General features: G+C 29.3%; 1 protein-coding gene across 2 annotated transcripts in view; it reads left to right on the forward strand.

The window, feature by feature from the left end:
* The window catches only part of LOC113556591, a 62,763-nt gene that overhangs the window by 19,677 nt on the left and 18,689 nt on the right, over nucleotides 1-24,397 (forward strand). For both annotated transcript variants that reach the window (XM_026961636.2, XM_026961637.2), the window contains 3 exons: nucleotides 20,526-20,793; nucleotides 21,974-22,278; nucleotides 23,741-23,866. In XM_026961636.2, coding sequence (XP_026817437.1) covers nucleotides 20,526-20,793; nucleotides 21,974-22,278; nucleotides 23,741-23,866 — 699 coding nt within the window. The remainder of the gene's footprint in view (nucleotides 1-20,525; nucleotides 20,794-21,973; nucleotides 22,279-23,740; nucleotides 23,867-24,397) is intronic.

Genomic DNA, 24,397 nt, shown 5'->3' on the forward strand with positions numbered 1-24,397 from the left:
ACTTGTATACATGCAAACACCCGTGAACATCGCGCGGGTGACGGGTTAACGAAAATTATATTACGGTTGTAACAAATTTATGATAATAATATTAAAATAAGTTTAATAGAATTAACATTTGATTATTTTTATTCAATAGTAATCGATTGCTCTATTTTAATTATATATGTTAATTTTACGATTCTCGAATGAGTATGGCATATAATGCTGATATGGTGTCGTCGCGCATCAGTGGGTCATACCGTTCCATGCAATCATATATTCCCAATCCGTTAAAATAACCTTATAGGATAAATTAATTATCGCTGTAAATAAAATATTAGTTGGAATAAAATAAAAACAATTAAACATGCAAGTAAAAAAGAAAAGTTAACATTATTAAATTTATATTTAAAAAACAAAAGAAATATATATTCAAATACATTATACGAAAACAAAATAAACAGTCAGCTATCAAACTAAAACTTAAAAAAGGTCAACCTAGTATACGATACGTTATAGTATTTGTATACATAAATTGAATACATAATAACATAAATTCAACTCAAATTGATTAGAAAAACAAAAGATATTTTTAATTAAATAATAAGTAATAATATAACATTAGGGGTCAGTGAGGCGGAAGTGATTTAAAAAATTATGAAACTTTCTCGTTATCGCTACCAGTGTTGGTAACATTTAGATGAAATTTGTATACGATAAACGCATACAGATATATTATAGTGCATATAGGTGATAGCGTACATACGTGTATATTATATTAAATATAATACAATTTAATATTGTTATACAGTGCGATAGGTGACAGCAATGGAACGTGGCTTATAAAAAGTATACTTATATAGCTAGTGTTATATGTGAGGAAGAATCAGCGTTTAAATTATTGTGTATAATATGATGATGGACACTGCCGGCGTACGGTAAACCGGCGGGCTGAGAGCGATTATTTCGGCAATATTAGCTGCAGTCTGCCGTGAGGTCTATCAGGATGAAGTGGCGGCAACTAGGGATATTCGTACTTATGCGTGTGTGTGTGTATGAAAGAGAGAGGGAGCACGTATGATATGCTTCAGCTGCGAATTACTCGTATTGGCTCATACTTATAACAATATAGATATATAATATGTATGTTTATAAATGCGTATATAATGAGTATATATATGTAGAGAGAGAGAGAGAGAGTAGAGTAGACGTAGCACACAATGAGTGTGTATATAAAAGGGTTAGGGTATTAGGTATTATATGTACGAGAGTTGGTTGGAGTTTGATGGTATTATAAATATTATATAATACAGTTTAACGTTGAAAAAAAAAACAATTAAAGACAGATTTAGATACGACCATTTTTAAATCACCTACTCATGCATAATATTACAACACGTATGAGATAGTGTATTACATATTGCTCGTACAATATAATGTATTGCTTTTTATTAGAGCTATATAATTATTATTAAATATTATATAATATACTCGTATAATGCATAAACAGTTACAACTTACAATATAATGTTATGTTCTTAATGTTCATATTTTTAAACTATAAAAGTTATGGTATTAGTCTTTCCGTCAAAACTTTCAACCCATATCATATTAACGGCCTATAGTAAGTCGTATCACACGTAGACGAAAATCAAAGGAAGATGATTTGATGAAAAGCCAATATGATAATCCTCAATAATAACCTGCAATATACATAATATTATATAATAAAAGTTTCATCAATCACCCCCTCCCCCCACCTAAAAAATTGTATTATGTTAATCATTGTTATTTCAAATCATTTTTTTTTTAGTTAAGCTATAGGTGTTAAAAATTATTATACTACTTTTTCCCTCAAGACGTTTTAATGGATTTCCGCCTATGGCTATTACAGCGTAGGTATATATGTAGTATTATTATTTTTTATATTCTTCATTAAATAGGTAATTAGTTTTATTTTATTTACATTTTATGTTTTAAAACCACGAAAATAATATTTATGTGCGGTCCAACTTTAACGATGCCGAGGTTGCGTTGCCCTCCCATGCAGGCCACCGACCATAAAATGTGAACTTATACGACTATATGAGTAGTAATAATAGGTACCTACCCCTGCGTCATAGATATTATATAAATTGATGAGAATAATAACATAAGAAAATTATAATGTATCATATTAAATCTACATATTGTGGGTATACACTTGTATCTATATCATACTATCGGCGAGTACACGCGTTATCATACATATTATTACATAGTACTATTAAAGTATACTATTGTTATTCGGTACACATTAGTGGTCGTTTTTGTCGAGCACTTTTACTATATTATATACATGTAAGTACAATAAGCTCGTCGTAGCAGTGACGGTGTACGGCGGTGGCAGCGATAGTGGAGGGGTGGTGAGGTGTAGTGGTGGTGGCGGTGGCGCAATTAATCTCTTAAAAAATCATTTTCCCCACGCAATACTATCAGCGGCGCGGCAGTGGTAAATTATCATCATCTACCCGGGATTACACACGAGAAAAAAGATACCGCTACCATTATTATCAAGTTTTAACATAAAGCCAACAACAAACAACAAGAGTGTTTAACTTGTGTGTACACCTTACACAACGGCCCGTCGTCGTTTAATAACTAGTAGTGGCGGCGATGGATGTGGATGTGTGTGTGTGATGAAGCGGAGGAGTTACACGTCGTTGAGTTTACAACAACAACAACAACTACTACTACTACTACTACTACTACTACTACTACTACTACTACTACTACTACGACTACTACTACTACTACTACTACGATGACGACGACAACAACAACAACAACAACAGTTTAGCACCACCGCAGCATCCACCGGTATATAGCAACAGCGGCGTGCAAATTATTATAATTAACGACTTGTGGAAACTTTTCATCGCCGCCTTAGCCGCACTCGAAATAACAATGTAGCTCCGTTGTGTTTTTGCCGGTGGTCGGTGTGCGAAGCACCAAACACGACAATAGGTGTGCGAGTGTGTATATGTGTAATATTATTTGCAACCATAAGAAGAAAGGCTCACTTGCGCGTGCGTGTGGGAGCTTACGTTGGAAAAGGTGTACGCTAGCTGTACAACGACGAGACAACAGTTTATATAATATAGTGCCTAGGTGAGACGGTATATTCGTTTCTGTAGATATAGTGTTTGTAATATTTGTGGTCGTGTATAGGAGCGAGGGGCGGAAACGGCATGGGAGATGATGACCGGGGGACGGCAGGAAGAGCGGCACCGACGCCGGAAAAGCAGAAACCGCGGAGCGGATGACGCGTCCGCGAGTACAATAAAATAATTGTTAGAGCATTATTATAGTGTACAATAGTGTGAGTGTAGGTATGCTGTACGATATATTTATATAGCTATGTAATCTGTCACGTATATAATAATATAACTCGTACCGGAAGATGACGGCAGTGGACCGTTTGACACCGAACTACAGTTTGTCGCGTCTACGTTACGATGATGATAAACACGTGCATTATATAATATTATTATGCATGTAAGATAATAATGTATATGTTTGTCATGCCTAAACGTGATCTAAGATTCTTGCTAGCTGGTCAGGTGGGTAAAACTTACTGACGAGTACTCACACTCATAAGTAGAATACACACAAGTTTACAGAGTATTATCATAGTAACGCACATAGTAGTCACATTGTTTCAGTATCAAAGACATAGAGCGGTGTCACGCTCATTTGAAAAACAGAGACAGTTTTAATTATTTCGTGTGCTGCATGCCTTATACTATGATAAATATTTCAACGTTCGTACATAATATTATTATTATTATTATTGTCGTAATTGACGTGCTTGTCTTTTTTGAAATACATTTTTGGACTATTTTCAAATCACGTTATAACAAAAATACAATATATATTTATGTATTTAACCACAGATGCGAGATGCTTGTTAATTATAATAGTATATTATTTATCGTATGTAAAAGGAATTTGTATATTATGTATTTTATTTTTTGTAAGGTAGAACTTAATTGTAATAATTACATCTTGGCATTAATCAGAAAGTGATGGAAACAAATATGCTTTCATTACTTTATCATATATTTTATTCTTATCATTCGACTTCAAGTATATGAACAATTATGAGCTACATAGGAAAAATTATTGAAAACGTCAATTTTTATTCTAATAATGAATAGATTGTGAATTGAAGGTAAATGATGATAAATCAATTGAAAAAAAACCAATGTGGAGGGGGATAAGGCATCTCCACAAGTATTCCCTTGATTGTCATTTGTTGTTTTTTATTAATATTCAATTAATATATAATAAATCCTTATAGCCTTATCGTTTTTGGAGAAAGTTTGGCGTACAACGTCGCGAGATCCCGTTCTGGTATAATTGTGTATAATATTATGAGAATCGCAATCGCTGTGTCAATCCACTCACGACTTCGACCCCCGACCCACCACCCACTTACAGACGTCCACAGTCCCGAATAAACGATATGTAAACTCCTCCGAGAAGCGCATATATTATAATACGTGTATACACAAATGTGTGTGTATGGGTTGGGGAGTGGTAGGTTGTACGAGCGTAACGAGTTTGCCAACAAATGGGGCGATGGCGACGACGGCATCGGAGAAAAGTTGCGCGCCGGCGGCAACGACGAAAAACAAATACGCGGATATAATATAATATATATATATATATATACCTAAGTTATATAGGTAAACGCGCGCGTGGTTGCAGTGGCAGAAGAGTCGGAAGCGGTGGCGGCTTCGGTACAATTAACGCGGTCGTTACGGCGGTGGTGTTATAATTATTATTATAATAATTTATAATATATTATGCGAATTTGCGTAGGATGCGTAATGATTATAATGGCGTATGACTGACGCAAGGCGATGATGACCGTTGTTGATTTTGTGTGTACTTACGATGTAGTTATACGTGATCGTGCTATACATATAATATACTCGCATTATTGTTGATGTTGTTGTATGTGATATTGATCAACAGTTTTTGTTGTGTACATTTGTACCTCTATACCTACACTGTGGTATAATATGGTTACTCACGTCTTACGCGCTGATGATGTATAGTATAAATATATGTGCTGTACTTAGGTATATACTGATTATATCTACAACTGCTGCGCAGCAGGCACAATTATAAGTTCCTTAATTTATACTCAATGTATATATAAATATATATATTGCGTGAACCATGAACTTCGTGTTGTTTTATAATTGTGAAATAACAACTATAATAGATTCATCTCGTTGAGGTATACCACATGCCCGTGATTCTCGCCCAGGATATAATGAATACCTTTTGTCATGAACACCGATTGCTACCAATGTATATTAATGAAATAAATCGCGAACAATTAAAAAATAATAACTTCATTATTAGTAGATTAATAATGACCGTATTGTATGCGTATAAACATAACAGTGTCCGTCTTCTCTTATCTCTTATGTATCATAACTGAGATATTCTATATTGGTATATACTTAATTATTTTTAGTCTTATAAAATTTACTGTGGCTATAATACCATAAGTAATTAAATTACATATTACATAAATATTTTTTGAACCAGATTTAAATATTCTAATAATTATTGTATATAATACTAAGATACTTGTTCCTTAACTAAATATTTAAAATTAAGAAATGCTTAATACAACACACATGGTAGACAAAATAGTCCTCTGCAGGGTAATTCAAAATCATTATTCTTATAATAAAAACAATTTTAGTTAATAATTCTGACCTTTTAGGTGCATTTCATATGGACCAATCTTCATTGTAAAATTTTATCTTATTTCATTATTGATTCATATTAAACTAAGAAATCTATTCGGTATGGGGAGGATGATCGCATTAATAAGGAAAATCGAGGTGATTACTCCTCAATAACTTGTCATCTTTTTTTTTTTTTAATTATTACCCATCAGTCTAACATAGTGCACGTGAAACGTAATCAATAATGTGATATCAATATTATTATTAGGACAAAATTTATAGGCAATATACAATACTAAAATATATATTTAATGTTGTTAAAATACGATAAAATATGCGATTTAAGTGTAATTAAATAACAGTACAATTCACAAATAATTTACAAACCGTCATTATTCAAGAAAAACATCTTATAATTTTAAAACGAGTGAGTAAAGTTAATTTTTATGTGAGTTAAATTATTTTTGTTAATCATTTTTTAAATAAACCCTAAATAATTTAAAAATATTTTTACATTTTATTTCATCCAAGACGATATCACTGATTAAATGATATTGAAATTAAGAGCTTTATATGATAGAGTACCTATCTATTCTTTTACACCACTTTAGTTTGAATAAACCATAAAATATACATTTTACTTGGATATTGTTAAGATATCCAATAACATGCATTAAACTTAAAATATGACGAATACCTAGATAAAAAAAAAATTGATTATATTTTGTGTTAATAAGAAGCAATTTGTGAATATTAAACTAACCAAATCTTAATTAAACTGCAAAAAAATATACCAGTACATATAAATTTTAGCTTTAATTATCAGTATAATATTATTGTTAAAAAAAGATAGTTTTCCATCATTTTTCGTACCTGATTATAAGTGATATTTCTCTCGTTCTCTCTCACTCCTGCCTTTCAATTTTCCATTTGTAAATTATTATAAATTCAGGATCCATCACTGGACTTATATAAATATATGGTTTTATATATATACGACATTTTGCAATTACGAATGTGTGTAGAAGGTATATTATCGGAGTTGTTCGTTTTGTTTGTTCTGTTTATTTAGTCATTCCTCCGCGGAAACAAGTGACAACCAATCCAATATGCACGCGTGTGTGTAAAATCTGGAAATTGTATTATTTGCACGTACCTGTCTGTATGTACCTTTATGGCATAAAATCTACGCACTGTGTGCATATTATACACGGATACACGCGCATCCAATTATATATACGAAAAAAAAAAGAAACATTTTTTTTTTATTTTAACTTCATATTTATACCCTAACGAGTGAAGTATATTTATTCTCTTTAAATATGTACCATAACGAACGGTGGCGACGCAGTGATGATTACGTACCGACTACTAAATAAAATAATACGGGTACGATTTTTTTCACCCTTCGACTACCTCTTCGTCCCATAACCACCATCACAGTTAGTTTTCGTCGATGCATTTTAAGCATTATATTTTTTCTTCTTTAATAATAAATGCCATCACATTACAAATGTCATGAACTGCGGGTGTTAGGGGGTGGCTGTGGGGATACGCTGCCTGCGAGTGAAAGTCGTAGAGGATAGATGATTACCAACGGGAGAGGAGGCATAAGCCACTACCCTCGACTTTTTCCCCTAAGACCGCTGCTGAGCCCAGGGTTTGTGACTAATACGCGTTGTATTATTATTGTAGAAATGCGCCATGACGGCGTCATTATTATAATAACTACTCAGTGTATTTGAGTTATTATTATAGTAATATTTATTGTATATAGTCGTGGTGGACGGTGGGCCGAAGAGTCAGGGAGCAGTAGGTCTACAGGACGGTGTATTATTATAATAATATTATTATTAGTAGAAGTAGTAGTAGTAGTCAGCGCGCATTATAAATGAATTTTCGTAAATAAAATCCGTATGTCCAAAACAGAACAGCCACCATCGCCGAACGGCTGTCCGCCGATCATAAAAAAGAGTAAAAGGCTAAAAAAATATTAATAATAAAAACACAGAACATAAAACACGAAGAAAATAATAATTTCTTTAAACGAGTTTTGGACTGGAGTATACGAGTATAAACTCTAAAAATGTAATGATTTATACTTATTTATTATCATATTAAATGATATATTTTATTACCATGGCTACTGGGTAAATGCTCGATAGAAGTATTATGCAATAAGTATGATTTGGTTGGATCTATAAGACGTAAGGGATATATCTCGTACATATAAATAGGTTACCAATTTGAGATTTCGTGGGCGTTCGCGCGTACATATAGAATATATTTTCCGACAAAGAGAATTCGCGGTATAAAAACTATAGTGGTCGTTGTTTTTTATTATAGCGACGATGATGATAATAAGAAGAAGAACAACAAAAACAACAACACAATGCTTGCAGCGTTATAACTATACAACGCTATATATAACATATATATTATATATATATATATATTTACAAATACTGTATACATATATAATTTATATGTAACGTGAGAGTGGTAATGATAAAAGGACAATATTTTTCGGTGTTATTGAATACGGTGAGGGATCGTAACACGGAAAAGGGTGGGTTACGGTATTCGGATACATCGAAAACTGGCATGTTATGTATATATATTATTATGTGAACATAGCAAACCGGCTATTTGGACGACCATCGCGGGATAAAAATGATGTTATTACACGATAAGGAGACGGCGTGTAGGTTTTACATGCATGTAATATGATACCGATGTAGCCGTTCAATAATATTGCAAGGAAATAACGGATTTAATTTCGCTCACCGATCGTTTAAAAAATAATAAAATGCTATATTATATCACGATAACACGCCCCTCAAACTAACTGCAGTGGTCGGGCACAAGGCGATAATATTATAAAATAATGATAATAATAATAACAATGCACGTAAAAAATATATAAATATATAGCACTGTTATATGTGGGTAGTTTGTATACTATCATTATTATATATCCATAAGTATATATTATAATACTATAACGCAACACCCCTGATGGCCACTGGCCACGCCATACGCATATGCGCCCCCGCGAACGATCCGCATTTCTTACGACGTTAACAGCATATTCTCGGTCAATTATCGTTATTATATCCGCTTGTTTATGACCCGTATACTCGGGTGGGCCTATTTACAGAGCTTCCGATAGAACGACCTCTTTGCAGTAATCGCCTAATACCTGCAATAAACGTAGATCCTAGCCCCTAGGTACTCCTCCATTTGACCACGACAAAGACTGCGGAAATATCACACCGACGACGACGGCAATAATGATGATTATGACGATAATACTAAAACATAAGAAGTGTACCTACATTGACACTCGCTATTATTATACGTATACGATGTATATAGAATTATTATTATAGATACGTTATTCGCGTAGACGCGTAGTGTATATATTATTTGCTGAAGAGTACCTATATATATATACGCGTGTTTGACTATAAATAATACGCCTCAAAACTTGTCTGTTTCCGTGTAAGCTCTACAAACGTTAAAGTTTACTACTCAGCCAAGTATACACAATGCGTTGTATATGTATATTGTATACACATAACACAATGTGGATATGATTATAATTGGAGGTAATGAAGTAATCGACGACCGCCGACGCCGAGGTATTTGCGTTGTGTGTATAACAATAATATATAACCGTATAACGGTACGATGACAGTGTTTATCAACGTCCACATATATTATATTATTATAATATGTGCTGCGGCTGCAACACTAAAATCGAGATACCTAATATATTATATCATATATGTATTTATAGCATCGTTTTTGACCCAGTAAAAAGAGTAAAATTGTGTGACGTGAGATACGCTATTTTGAAAACAATTTAATACACTTTATACCTAAATCGTGAAGGTATGAAAAAAAACACCAAGTAAGTCAGAATAGCTTTTTCAGTTTTTATTTTAAAATAACGCTGCTGTGTTATAAATCAAATAAATTAAAATGTATGTAGGGAAGTATCACAATAGATTATTAATTTGTATAAACTGATTATTTATATTGGGTCATCATATTATTTTGTCGTAAGGGTGTGATCTAAAATAAAAGATGTTTGAGGTAAACTTTTATTCAAATAATATGAAATGAACAAAATGTATATTTTATGCTATCCCGAAACTAAATTCGCTTATGTCTATGATTGTATCTATGTCGATGAAAATCAAAAATATACTCTTCGGGTTTTTATTATACGAGTAACATCAAATCATAAAAAAAGTATTATTTAAAAATAAAACTTTTAAAATCATCATAATTTAGAATTTAATACATCATTGAGAAACTTATGTTTTATGTTTTTATTATTACAGATATTTAGTTAATATTTGAATATTAAGTCTATGACTTGTTTTTAATTCCAATAAATACAATGTGTACATTTTTAATATATACATGTAATAAATAACAGAAAATACATACATATGGATGCTGTTTTGTGTATGACAATTTATAAAAAGTCTAGAAGCATATTTTTTACGTATTTTAATAGTTTTATATTTTTTAATGTACCATTAAGAAATAACCATCGTACGAACTATTATTAAATTACAACAAAATTACAGAAAGTTCTGTAACCGTCTAGAGTTCCACGTAAACGTAATTGAACATAAAAAAGGAGAAGTCGTTCTACTGTATAGCGTGGTTTTGAGTGTAGGTACCGTTATTGAGGTCACTGTAATGAATGTGTTAAAATTGAATTTAATGATAAATCATTGTAACAATAAAATACAATTTTGTGGGAGATAGTCTATTTTTAAAATATTTTATTATATATTTAATTTTATATTATTAGTAGTTTAATTTCCAAAAAAAAAAATTACGTCTATTATAAAAAAATAACTATAAGTTTATTTCATAAAATATTACTAACTGTTATTAACATATAAACTAATACTGTAAAACGGAATAAATATTAGTTCATGGTGTTAAATTGGTCTAAATATTTTAACAATTAACTGTGTATAGAAAATAATAATATAAGTTAAGCTGAATATTTTCATGTATCTATGATTAATATTTTTTCATGTCTCAATTATGTAATAAAAATCATTTGATGGGTAATATTTATTTTACTTTTGAATATTCAATTTCACCAAAATTTGAATTTCAAATACTAATAAAAAATTAATTTTGTTCTATGATCAACTTTTTAGTACAATTTATAGCGAATATTGTACCAAAATATCAAAATTTATTAGTATTAAAATTAAAATTTTATCATTTTTACTAAATGCATAATAATATGTTAATATGAAATAAAATATTTCGTATATTTAAAATACGAAACCACTAAGATATTTTGAAAATGCAATACTCTACAGGAAATTCTTATATACATTTTTCGTTTTTCTGTATTTTTTTTCCTGGTTATTGTGAAAAGTACCAAAAACTAAGCACCATAGTGGTTACCCTCGTGTATTGAAAATTGAATCATTTTTTCTGTTATAAAAAGTTTCTTCGGATATAAAAAAACACACATCATTGTAAAGCCAAATATTAATACTTACATTTATCGCTTGGCGCAAAATTTAAAAACTAACATTTTTATTTTATTTGAACAACAACGTTTTATCATTCAGTTCATATTAATGTATAGTAGAAAACCTAATCTTTATTTTATGTATGTTAATACCAAATGTTCAATAAATATATTATGTTAATTAATAGAATTTAAAATTCAGATTAACTGTAAGTAAAATCTATAAAATAGTAAAATAGCAAAAATATTTGTTTTTTAAAAAACACAAGACATGGCCGACAATATGAGTTAGTCGTTAAAAAATAATTCGTGTTTTTCCATGACATATTGTATAATACTCTATGAAAGTATGCTAAAGAATATAGTATATATATAGTTTCTCAGTATTTCCTCATATACGGTCATTTTCTCCGATGGTGCCTACCTCATTTACTCAAACAACGAACTAATAATACACGGCCACTGAATTGACAGTGACAAATCGATGCTATATTTCAGTTGAAAATTGTTTTAAACTTATTATACTTTTAACTTATATTACACTATATCGATTATTAATTGTAAAGTGGCTATAGGTAATACTATAAGTATTGTAACATAAATGTTTTCTGAAACGTGATTGGTTGTTGTTGATTTTGTTGTTTTTTTTTTTTTACTTAACGGTTATACTAATAAATGTTAGAACTATAGTCTCTCAACTCTCCAAATAACAAAACATTTGGCCCCAAGTTTGAAATTGTTCGAGGTTAGTGGTACTTTCTTGTACAATATATGTACAAAATTGTTTTAATTTAAACAATCATAAATGTGAACGTCAATTTGGTCATAAGTCTATAGAGAAAAATCTCAGTGTATTATGTATTAACATACATAATTATCTGCGTAATATCCTTAGAACATATAAAATAAACGTTTTTCCATTTATTCAAAATAATAATAAATATTATGTCACTTTTAAATAGCTTTTTGAGTTAATTTTTATTTTATCATGAATATACCTTGTAATAATAAATATAAACACGTTATTAATAAAACTGTAGTTAAATCATAGTTATATACCCTTTACGCTTCATATTATTACATCGATGACACCCTTTGATAGTTTGATCAGTATAAATACAAGTAAACAAAATAAATAGTCACGTAATTAAAAACCTATTTTAAAATTAAAATCCTATAAAAGGTCATTAAGTGTTTTTGAAATTTAACTGATCAAGTTCCATTAAAACGTTTTATTTTTTGGGGCTTATATAAAACAGATTTTTAATGGTTTTAAAATATTTATGTACTGCAACAGCGCAAATAAATATTTATTTATTCACAAATCTAATATTTTTAACAGTACCACAATGAAATTATGTCAGTACAGCGACAAAGCGTATTATTATTGAACATATTTACTAAAATGCATTTTTAAACTCGTACAGATTACTGATTTATCGTATTCTACTATTTCTTTACCTATATGCGTACGGAAACTCAGTCGATTGGAAATCATACGCGTGAATAATGTACACGCCGTTTTCGTCAGAAATGAAAAAATTATCATTACATTTTCAAGAAAACCTCAATATTCCGTAACGTTAAAACAAAATTTATTTTAAAATAATATTCATGTATAACTCGGTGTCTATTTTTTCCGTGATTTTATTATAATATTAAATCGAGTATGAAATAACATGTAAATACTAAAAAATAAAATTGAATCAAGTGTTTATTATTGTCTTGTAGTAATTGTAAGATCGAATTAATTTTAGCCAGAATTTTTTTTTATTTAACTATAGAGGCGCTACGTGGACCATTTTGATATTAACCTAACCTAACCCCATCAAACTATAAACGTTTTTCACTCAAAATTGTTTTTAGAACGCATTTTATTTATATAATAACTTTACATATATTATGTAAAGATATCTTAACAATATTTTTTTATCAAATTAACCTAAGCAGCTATACTATGTCCAAAACACGGTAAGTTTAATTTGTACATGTATCGTCACATTGATAAAATACAAACATTCCATGTACTTGGAGATCTTAACAATGCTTTTATAAGTGTGTGTTTAACCAAACGAGTGCTGAGTTGTGTATAGAGACTCGAGTGTATTCGCCTCTTTTTGTGACTCTCTAAATAAGTACCGGGACCCTTCTAAAGTTCAACACCAACCTTTGAACATATTATAATCCTACTTATACCACGCATTTTGATGGTATTAAATAAAGTAATAACGAATAACAAGATTCAAATTGAGTTTTAAATTAACTTAATTATGAGGTAATATTTCTACAAATATATATTACATACATAATTTTTTTTTATACATTTATACATTGTGATAATAAAATAATATAAGTACCACGTTCTTCATACGGTCAGGTACTTAATTTGTGTTTACATCTGTAATGGTTATTCAACTCTCTACATCAGAAATACACACTAGTTAAATTATAAATACCCATCTTCAAACTTATTATAACCATATTAAATTTATATTATATAGTATCGAATTTATTATTCGAGTTTTATTATGCAGACTCACATTCATAATTGTGTGAATATTATAAAATAATATAATTAAGTATAATTAAATTAAAAAATCTTTTGAATTGATTTCTTATTTTGTTTTATTTAATTTCAATTGCATGTAATTTTATTAGATTTCATTATTTATTGGTTAAAGACATATTATGCATAGTTTGCATTATATTAAGCTTAAAAAAATCAGTTGGGATTTGACACAAATAATTGTATACATGTGCTTGTAAATTCATGTATTCAATGACGAATGTGATATAAAAACGAATCCTTTTTTATGCAATAGTTTTTTTTTTATATTTTAAAAATAACACATTTAAGTACATTTACATGTTAAAGGCATAGGTAGGTACAATTTTAAATGATTTTTTAAAATATGATTTGTAAAATTGTATTTGCAGATAGTTAGTACAAAAAATTACATTTATTGCCTGTAATTGAGTACAACAAATTTTACATTTTTAAATTGTTCGGAAATCTATCAAAATAATATGTGTATCTGCGATGGTATTTAAAATTCAACATTTCATTTATTTTTTATGATTATTTAATATTATTGTAACGCGGTGATTTATATAGGCAATTTCACTACATTAATGACAATAAATAATGATTTTGCCTACCTCGTACATTTATTATAATAATTATGTTATTAATTATTAGTGTTATATTGTACATATTACAATACTCGTATTTTTATATTTTTATTCTAACCATACAGTTTTTCAGTTTTTCGTCAAAGTGAATTAATATAATTGCATTTACATATTATATCATATCATATGTATTTAGAAATGGTTTCTAAATGTCTTGTATACTACTAAGTATATTATACCTTATGCATACTATGTAGTTACATTAAAAGAAAAATATTCTAGGTAAATTGAACTGCACTCATTTTCTTCGTACTTACCGAAATAATATAATTTAAAATATATGATCAGTTATTTGTTATTATAAATTTCAGTCAAATCTCTCTGTTTTCGAGAAACCATCAATTTAGATTTTTCAATAGAAGAATAATAGATACATTTCAATAGATGACTCATTATTAGTTTTATATAACCTCTGTTAAGTTCTTCTTCTTTCACTTGGATACTAGCATATGGATTGTGAGAAATTATATAATTAATTAATATAATTTTAATTTTTTAAATAATAAAACTTCGTTTTTATGGTTTTGTAAGTTACAGAAAATATGACGTCATATTTGTATATTGAAATCGTATAGGAAAATTATAGTTTTTTTATCGATCGGTTAAATACTTGTACTGTATATTATATTTTGTCGTTTAAATTTAAATTACTCGAAGAAATCAATAATGTACTGCCTACAAAATGTATTCAGTCGACGAATTTATTAGATTTCCCTTTTTATACTTTATTCCATAGCATTTCTCCTTTTAATTCGCTCCGTTAATAAATATAAGACTTAAAAACCTACACAACGTTTTAAAATAATTTTTTTTGTCTTCTGTTTTTTGACGTAATAAGTAATTATTATAAAAAATAAAAACTACTATATTATAATTTATAACTCTACAAACCACAAATGGATTATACTTAAAAATTTTTATCGGTTTTATTATTATTATGATGACTATTGATACTTTTGAATTAAAATTCCAAAAAATAAGAAGTTAAAAATAATTTAAAGTTTCTATGCATTTATAAATATATATAAATCTATTGAAAGTATATGTCCATCCCTACATTCAAATATTTAAAAATTTACATTATAATATACTTGTTTAGGTAATGCCTATTGTATATAGGTACTAGATACCTATAATACGTATTAACGATTAATAAAATTACTCTATGAATATTCATAGAATATCTAACAGTATTAATGGAATTAGTCGACAGAAATATACAAAGTGCAAGAACAAAAAATGTTTTTATTTTATTTTTCATATTAACATAGCTTACACATCGTAGTGTGTGTTAAATTTTATGTATTAAACCTTTTTTCGCATAATATTAGCTTCCATATTACCACTAATCAATCGAAATTATTTTGCAAAAAGTTAATAAATATAATTTAAATGATACATTTTCTAATTGACATTATATTGAAAATACAAATATAATTTTAATATCAATTTCATCCCAAATTACTTTATTAAATATTATAATATTAAAGTATCAACAGTTTTTTATTTTAATTTTATTATTTTAACTTTTTTTTTAACTGTCGTGTCAAATGTCCATAAGTTTCTCAGAACTTTGAGATCTTGAACAGCCACAGTCTGTTCCTGTTCGTCGGCATATCGTCATAACATTCACCGCAATCACGAAGTATACCTTTTTTCAACCCCATCCAATTCACTCCTACTTCGTCCACAATCCCCGTGCCGTGTTTCGCAGCCATATTTATCGTTATTATTTCGGTTATCCTCGAGCAAAGTCTCTTCCCACCCCTGTCCACTCACCCGTTATTTTTCGATTACAGGTGCGGCTGTATATGATGCATATATATATATATATATTTATATAATGTATACATTTATGCATAAAAATATAAAATACATATTCACGCACATATATATTATAATATATATGTGCATAATATATATATATATATTATATATTATTGTATATAAAATATAAAATATAAACGTCAACGACCAACAACAACGATTGTTATCACGGTTCGCCGCTATTTCTTCCCGGCCGTCGACATAGCCTTCACACCGCCACTTTCTCAAGCTTGGCACTACTATACCCACCCGCGAAACCCGCTAACTATAGTTGCCACCCCTTCGCCACACCAACACACTCCCTACGTATATATACTACTATTATTATCGTAATCGCCGTCGTCGTCATCTCCACAAACTCGCACACACACGAGCGAACACTCACATACATATATGCACCTATATTGTATAATATATACCTATATGTTTGAACACCTTTTTCCAATCCTTCCCCTAACCTACGACATCGCACCGAAGAAAAACGAGACAATGTCAAATCACACACGCATTACCCGCACAGCGGCACAAAGTCGTCGTGGCCGAGAGACACGTGGGGGGAGGCACGGGGTAATCTAGGAGCATACCACCCTCATCTACTATATACATCCACCACCCATGGCTACCCTATTATCGCCGTACTGCCGCCACCGCGTATATGTAAAATACGAGTAGTTTTGTACTATTTATTTTACGCCGCCGCCACTACCGCTCGGTAACACTTTTTTTTTCTACTCTCGCCGGAGGTAATGTCCAATTTAAATACGACAGCGCGCCGCCCGCCCACTGTTTTTCACCGACCGACGTTATTTATTGCTTTTTCTATAGGCTATTTTGCCCAGTAAGCGAGCGGCGCACCACACACGCAGTGTAGGTACGTATTATACTTCGTTGTCGTCGTCGTATAGTCGCATAGTTCGCCGCCGCACTCCGTCATCACATACCGGGCCTAAAATAACAATTTGATCAAAGCGATCGCAAGTATGGTGGCGGGTGCTAAATCGTTTACGCTACGCCGACGATATCGACCACACACACACCCATTCGTGTATGTATGTACTATGTATTTATTATATGTGTGTGCGTTTTCGACGACGTGTCCATTTTCTTTCATTTTCGTTGTCACCATAGCCTACGTGACGTTCACTCGAGATTAATAATAATAATAATAATAACTTCGCCTTAATTTTAACAAAATAATGGGATCGTCGTCATCTGCTACCGTAATAATTATAATAGAATTATTATTAATATTTGTACACACGCACACAATTCGTTGACGAAAATCAAATTATTAAAATGTTTGTGAGGCGAGGTGAACAGCTTCCAGATAATAATAATATTATTATGTATTATTATTGTTATTACTATTATGCAACCCGCCTCTGCGCGTTATATACTATTATATATACACTGATGGCATACAATGACGAATGATTACGCACACACAGTCTTTTATAATATATTCGTAATTTTCATTATATTAATGATGATTATGTTTTCATCCAAAGATGCGGTGTTGGTAATATAATTTGACTGATTTGTTAGGTTGGGCATCCTCGCAGCATATTTTAAGTCCTGACTAAAATAAATATAATATTATGTAAAACGCAGCGCGTAGGTACCTATGTCTCTTGTCCACTTATATATATATATATTATACACAATATACATATAATAATATATTTTTTCATGTATAACGGCATTGTTTAGCGATATTTAAGATAATTATCTATTACAGACGATTAAAATCTATATTTGTGAATAACCGCAGTTGGTGAATAGTGAATACTGACAGTCGCCAATGAATATTGACATATACAAAAATAATTTGTGAGTCTTGACGTACCTACTGTTTAATTTGCTGTACGTAAGCATTCACTAGTAAATATAATTTGCAATGCATATTACTAGGGAATGTTAGCAATGTTAATCTCGGAATTACAGGAAAGTCGTTTTATAATACCATACTCATCGTACAATATTTGCTCATCGATCATTTTTTAAATTGTATTATCTTACTCAACAACTTATGTTCTACTATAAGTATCAATAATATTTATAAATTAACCGCCTTAGATGGTGTTATGATTCAATTATATATCAGAAATTAGTTTTTAATCTGCAAAGAAAATTTAATAACAATCGATGAAATTTTAACTAATTATCAAGTTTTATTGACACTAGATTTTAAATACATCTAAATAAAATAAAATAAAATAGTAGACAAGGATATGATATAAGTGTTATAACGCGATGAAATCGCTAAACAAATAGTGTACCACGACAATTTTAGTTGTATAAATATTGACATACTATACAATTAAAAAAGTAATGGTTTTTTTTTTTTATTATTACAATAAATAAAATTAAATATTATAACAGCTATACAAACTTTTAAATAACACTTTCTATACAAATATATTATAGCTAATAATAATAGTTCAATTATTCAGTTAAACAAATTGTATTTAATATATTTTATCCTTAAAAAACATTTAAATATATTTTCTTGTGAATTAGAATTTAAGAATTACCTTGTATATAGATAGAAGTAATGAAACGAGTAATTTTAAGAGCGGAGAGCGAAAGATATTAAATCTCGTCTCATTCGATTTCTATCTCAAAATAACTCCATCGAATATTTATTTATTAGTCTTCGCATAAATAATATTAATGATATCATTTATTGCATTTATTTTCTTTATACTATACCTCCCTTGAGTTATTATTTTTACAAATCACACATGAAAACTATCGAATCTCTAGTTGTCATGTTGGTATTCCAAATATACATTTATCTTTAATAGAGATAACAATTAACCTGGTCTCTTATGGTATAATGACTGCAATATGTTAGTATATTTTTCTATAGTTTCAATGTATCTATATCTATTTTCTATCACCCTGGTACATTTATCTTGCATAATTTGTATCAATTAAACTTTGTTTTTAATTCAACTTGGTGATAACTTGACCTAATATTATTTTTTAATGTTAATATATTGTCGTTGAAAGAAGCTATCGAGAAAAATTAGTCAGATTGTACCAGTAAACAATCTTTTTTAAATTCTTTTAATTGACCTGAAATGATATAAAATCTGGAAATCAACACGGCCACATGCTATTTTAATGACGTATTGTATTTTCCCATTATTATAATTTTGTTTCTGAAGTATCTTACAATCAGTCAAAGTCATCGTCTATGATTCATGAAGGAACTTTAACCTATAATTTTCTTCATATGTATCTATATACAACGTAATATTTTATTATTTTATGTAATTGTATTTTCTTTTTAAACAACTATACCTTTAGCAGTTACCTATAATATATTTAAAACAAAATATAATACATATCATCAATATTTTTTAAAACCATACGTATGGTAACATTAACCAAAATCATTATGTAAATATCAACATTAACTGGGTACTGTTAACATGTGCACCAAACTGGGGAGATCCCCAATAACGTATTATAATATATATATACAAACCATCATAACTCATCTATAATGTATAATCCAATTTAATATACTTCTTATTATAAAATGGACCTTTTTTTCTAAAAACTGAATATGTGTCATCGTTTCTATTCAGTTTCTATTCAGCTTGTACGATTCTATCATTTAAACGATATAATTGATTTTAATAATATAAATATATGTTATTATGTACCCTAATAAATTTCTATTTTATTAATTCACCTATAATTTTGTAAGGAGTTGTGTTGTTAGAGAGAATAAAGTTGTTACTCCAAACTCGTTCAGCGTCCTATACTTACATACTATTTTATTGTATCGATGTATATATGTGTATGTATAAATATATAGTGGCTATATTCAATAGTAGCAGTTACTTGAGCTTGTGAAAACCTTTTCAATGGGGACTGTATATGCTGTATGGCCGTTTCAAATAATAAAATTCCTGTCAGTAGTTAAGAAAAAAAATTTCCTTATTGAAACGTGCAACAGCCGGTTCGATTATCAAATACACTGCAAAAATGTCATTTTTCGCATTTAATACGGAATACAATACCTAGCGACCTATTTATATAATAATATAAGTTCATAGCTCTATAGCGTCCAGCATGTTTATATATTTAATTTTATTATTTCGCTATAGGCTATATAAAAAAAACCTTACTAACCGTAAGAAAAATTTGAAAATTTTTAACTTCATTCTAGATTTTATATTAATTATATATACATGATCTTATATTATATTATGTCATATACATGTTTATTACAGTAAGCACAGTAACAGTGACTGCCGTTCGTGGTTCGATGGCTTGGCTACCTTGTGACATAGGTGGTGGTAATAATGACGGTTTGCCGAAACAACCGATAAGAGTCGCGTCGAACGGTGGTGGAGAGGGAAAGACCAAGGACTTGACCAACACGATCGAAGACCGAGCGTACATGGTGTTGTGGTTCAAACACCATTCAACAACAATCCGTCATCGGAATAGTAAATCGAAAAATAAAAAGATATGGTCCGGAGGAAAACCTTTGTACAGGTAATATAACGGCTGTTTGATAAATGCAATATATTTTATGAAACTTTGATAGGTTTAAATAATATTTGAAAAACAACGAAAAACAGTGCATTTAATTTTATTAAAGCTGTGACCTTCTGAAAATAAGGGTAGATTTCGTTTCAATGAACTCTACTGAATCGTCGAAATCCCTTTTGTACGTAGTAAGTACCTACATTTTGAGAGCGTTTTGATGATCTTACACGATTCAGAGTTTGTGACCCATGCTGTTATATTTAATACAGGTCTGCAGTGATCCTCAACCTGTAGGTTGCAAATGTTGTTAGTAATTGTAGCTAAAGGGGTGTAATTAGTTAATGATAGATTTTGAATAAATTAGTACTTATATTTGTATCTATTTAAATATGTTCTAATGCGTTGTGATATAATTCAGAACCAACTGCCATAAAAACTTGAAAATAAAGTATTCTTATATTATTACTGTTTAGTCAAACCGTTTTATTCTCAACTCATAAAAGGTGTATTAGAATAAAACGTTAAAGATTAAAATTATACTTATTGCAGTCTTCCCTTAATAAATGCAGTGTAGGTGTATAGCGAGATGTAATCTTTTTTATGATACTAATAATAAATTTAAGATCAAAATGATTTAAACGCTAAGTTATTATTTCACCAAAAAGTACTGCATTTATATCGTAAATTGTGTATCAAAATCTTTTTGGTAGACCATCAAAATTACAATGATTTAATCAAACTATAAACTACAATAATTGCATACAAAAATGGATCAATTAATTTTGATTTATTTTAAAAGCACGACATTTTTAATAACACTACGAAAAGCATTTATCTCATGTTATAAGTGTTATAACATATTCATTGAACTTAAAAAAATTAAATAATCATCTCAATAGTCAATAATATGATAAGATTCTTGTGAACCGTAAATTCTTTATCAGTTGTCATATTACATAAGTTTTGCATACACAATTTGTATAATATAATTTCGTTAACACGGGAAACGGCTGATATAGAATGCGTTCGAAATGGTATCTAGTTGGAATAGAAATAAAACATCGTCTCCGAATACTTGAAGAAGTCCCGCGCGTATAATAAATAATCTCACTGCATACCGAACCCACTAACGTTTTGCTCTCCAACCACTAATTAAAATGTTTAATTAAATTAACCGCGGTTATAGTTTTGACGTGCGTGGAAGACCGTTAGCTCACGCGTTGAAATGGTCTTCGGACGAAGAGAGCGGAGGATTTGGGCCCAGGGCGTCGTTTGTGGTGTTTGGTGGCAATAACGGTATTGGACGGGGAAAGTGGTCGAAACAACATACTTTACTGTTGGACGATTACAACAGTGGCCTCTACGACAACAGTAGCAGAGCAGCGCTCAAAGTCATCAACGTGACTGAACAGGATGCTGGGGCCTACAGGTGCCGAGTGGATTTTCGCGATTCACCTACGCGGAACTATCGGATAATCCTACGAGTTATAGGTTAGTAAAGTATATTTTATGTATATCTAGTATCTACACATATTAAATTAGGTCAGTTTTTTAAATATTTATACGGAACAATAGCTCTTAAACAATACTTTACCCGAAATATAATTTCACTTTGATCAAATATCACGATGATAATATAATATACTTATACATAACCGTAATATTCGATGAATAAGAATATCGTTTATAATTAAAATCATCAATTAATTCAATTAAATTAATGCGAAATCATATTAAACAATTCGTGGTAATTAAATTAAACAACTTACTTACAAAACCTAATTAATAGTAGTAATATAATTAAAGGTTATACGAGGTATTTAATTTTCATATTTTTCTACTAATAAAAACTCATATAGTTATATAACAAAACTACACTGTTTAAAAACAACACGATTATATTGACTCGAGACACTCATTATTTTATTCGAACGACTTTTGTGCTATCCATATTATATAACAAAAATATATTTATGAATGATTTTAAGGTAGGTTATATTTCAGTACAATGCCCGTCTAATGTATTTTGGGACCCAGTGGAATTCTATAGAAGCCTAAGTTATTTTATACATTTATTGAAATTTATATAAGATATGTTATTATTTAGAGAAATGTGTACACAGTTTACATTAGAAAAGCTAATAGATAAATATAATATAAGGTAGATAATATAACCGAAACGATTTAAATATTTTTATGTGTTGATTTTAATACAATCAAATAAGAATAACAATCAATTAAAATTTAAAAATATTTAAAAAAAAATACATGTGAATATGTATGTGAATTAATATTCTCGATTTATATCAATAAAATAAATATTTTTTTTTTATGTAAATTACGACAAAAATGTTTCACTGTCAATGATTTTTATTAAGAATTATATTGTACTTTAGGAAATTACACTGAATCGCAATTTGCTTAAGAAGAAAATTTAATAAATATATTTTTTTGTAATTTTAAATACGATTAACGGTCTGCGAGGTCCGAGTTAAGACCCCCTCCTTATAGAGCTTGTACTGTTTAAATATTTATAATAAAATACATTAATTATTTTTTCTGGTATTTTTAAATATAACATTATATATATATATATAAATATGATTTAATAATAGAAATGTTATTTTGAATTCCATTAAATGGAACAAAACGTTTTTACAAATTTCTGTTATTCACTCAATACTCAATGAATTATTATTTAAATTTTAGAAGAGGAGACTGTTTAGAGAGAAATGTATATGTATATAGTTAACATATATAGTTAACGTATATTTATTTTTACATTACTAATTCAAATTATGTATTGAATATACTGCCATTTAATTAATAAATAATAAATAATCATCGACATCATAATATAAAAACATCTGTATAACTATTTTTATATTGATTATCAGAGCTTTGCGACTAATAAATTATAATTGCATAATGTTGGTTCGTGTATAATTTATAGTGCCACCCGATAAAATGACAATCGCTTATAACGGAATAGGAACAGAAATCGACGATGGATTCCATCACACAATCGGCCCAGTACCAGAAGGCAGCCGATTGGTATTGGAGTGTCGAGTTCAAGGAGGTGAGCATTAAATGTTATTTTCATATAATAATGATAGGTACTTCTTTTAAACTTTTGAGAGAGTATAGCAATGATATTATACACAATTAGTATCGAGAATTTACGACTCTTTAAAAAATAATTAACAAGTATAAAATGTACATAATGAGTCTGATCTAACTAAGTAATGCTTTATCTAACAAAGATGTGATTTTTATTATTCTAAAATTGTAATGTATTTAGCCATAGTATTAAAAAGAATTATTATAGAATGGTATAAAATCTAATATTTTCAATTTTCCACGAAAATAAGGCTGAAATTACTAAACCCCCATTTTTATCAACATATTATTTTTGTTTTATTTTAATACAATAAATAATAATTATATAACATATATTTAATAATTTTAATATTGACCGATATTTATGTGTTATTGAAACCATACTTCACAAATTATTAGTCAAGTAAGAAATAGATGAAAATATGGCAATGAAAACTGTGGAGAAATGAAAAATCACTCCCGACTTTAATATAATGCAATAATTATAATT

Source organism: Rhopalosiphum maidis, chromosome 3, assembly GCF_003676215.2.
Source record: "Rhopalosiphum maidis isolate BTI-1 chromosome 3, ASM367621v3, whole genome shotgun sequence".
Lineage (NCBI taxonomy): Eukaryota > Metazoa > Arthropoda > Insecta > Hemiptera > Aphididae > Rhopalosiphum > Rhopalosiphum maidis.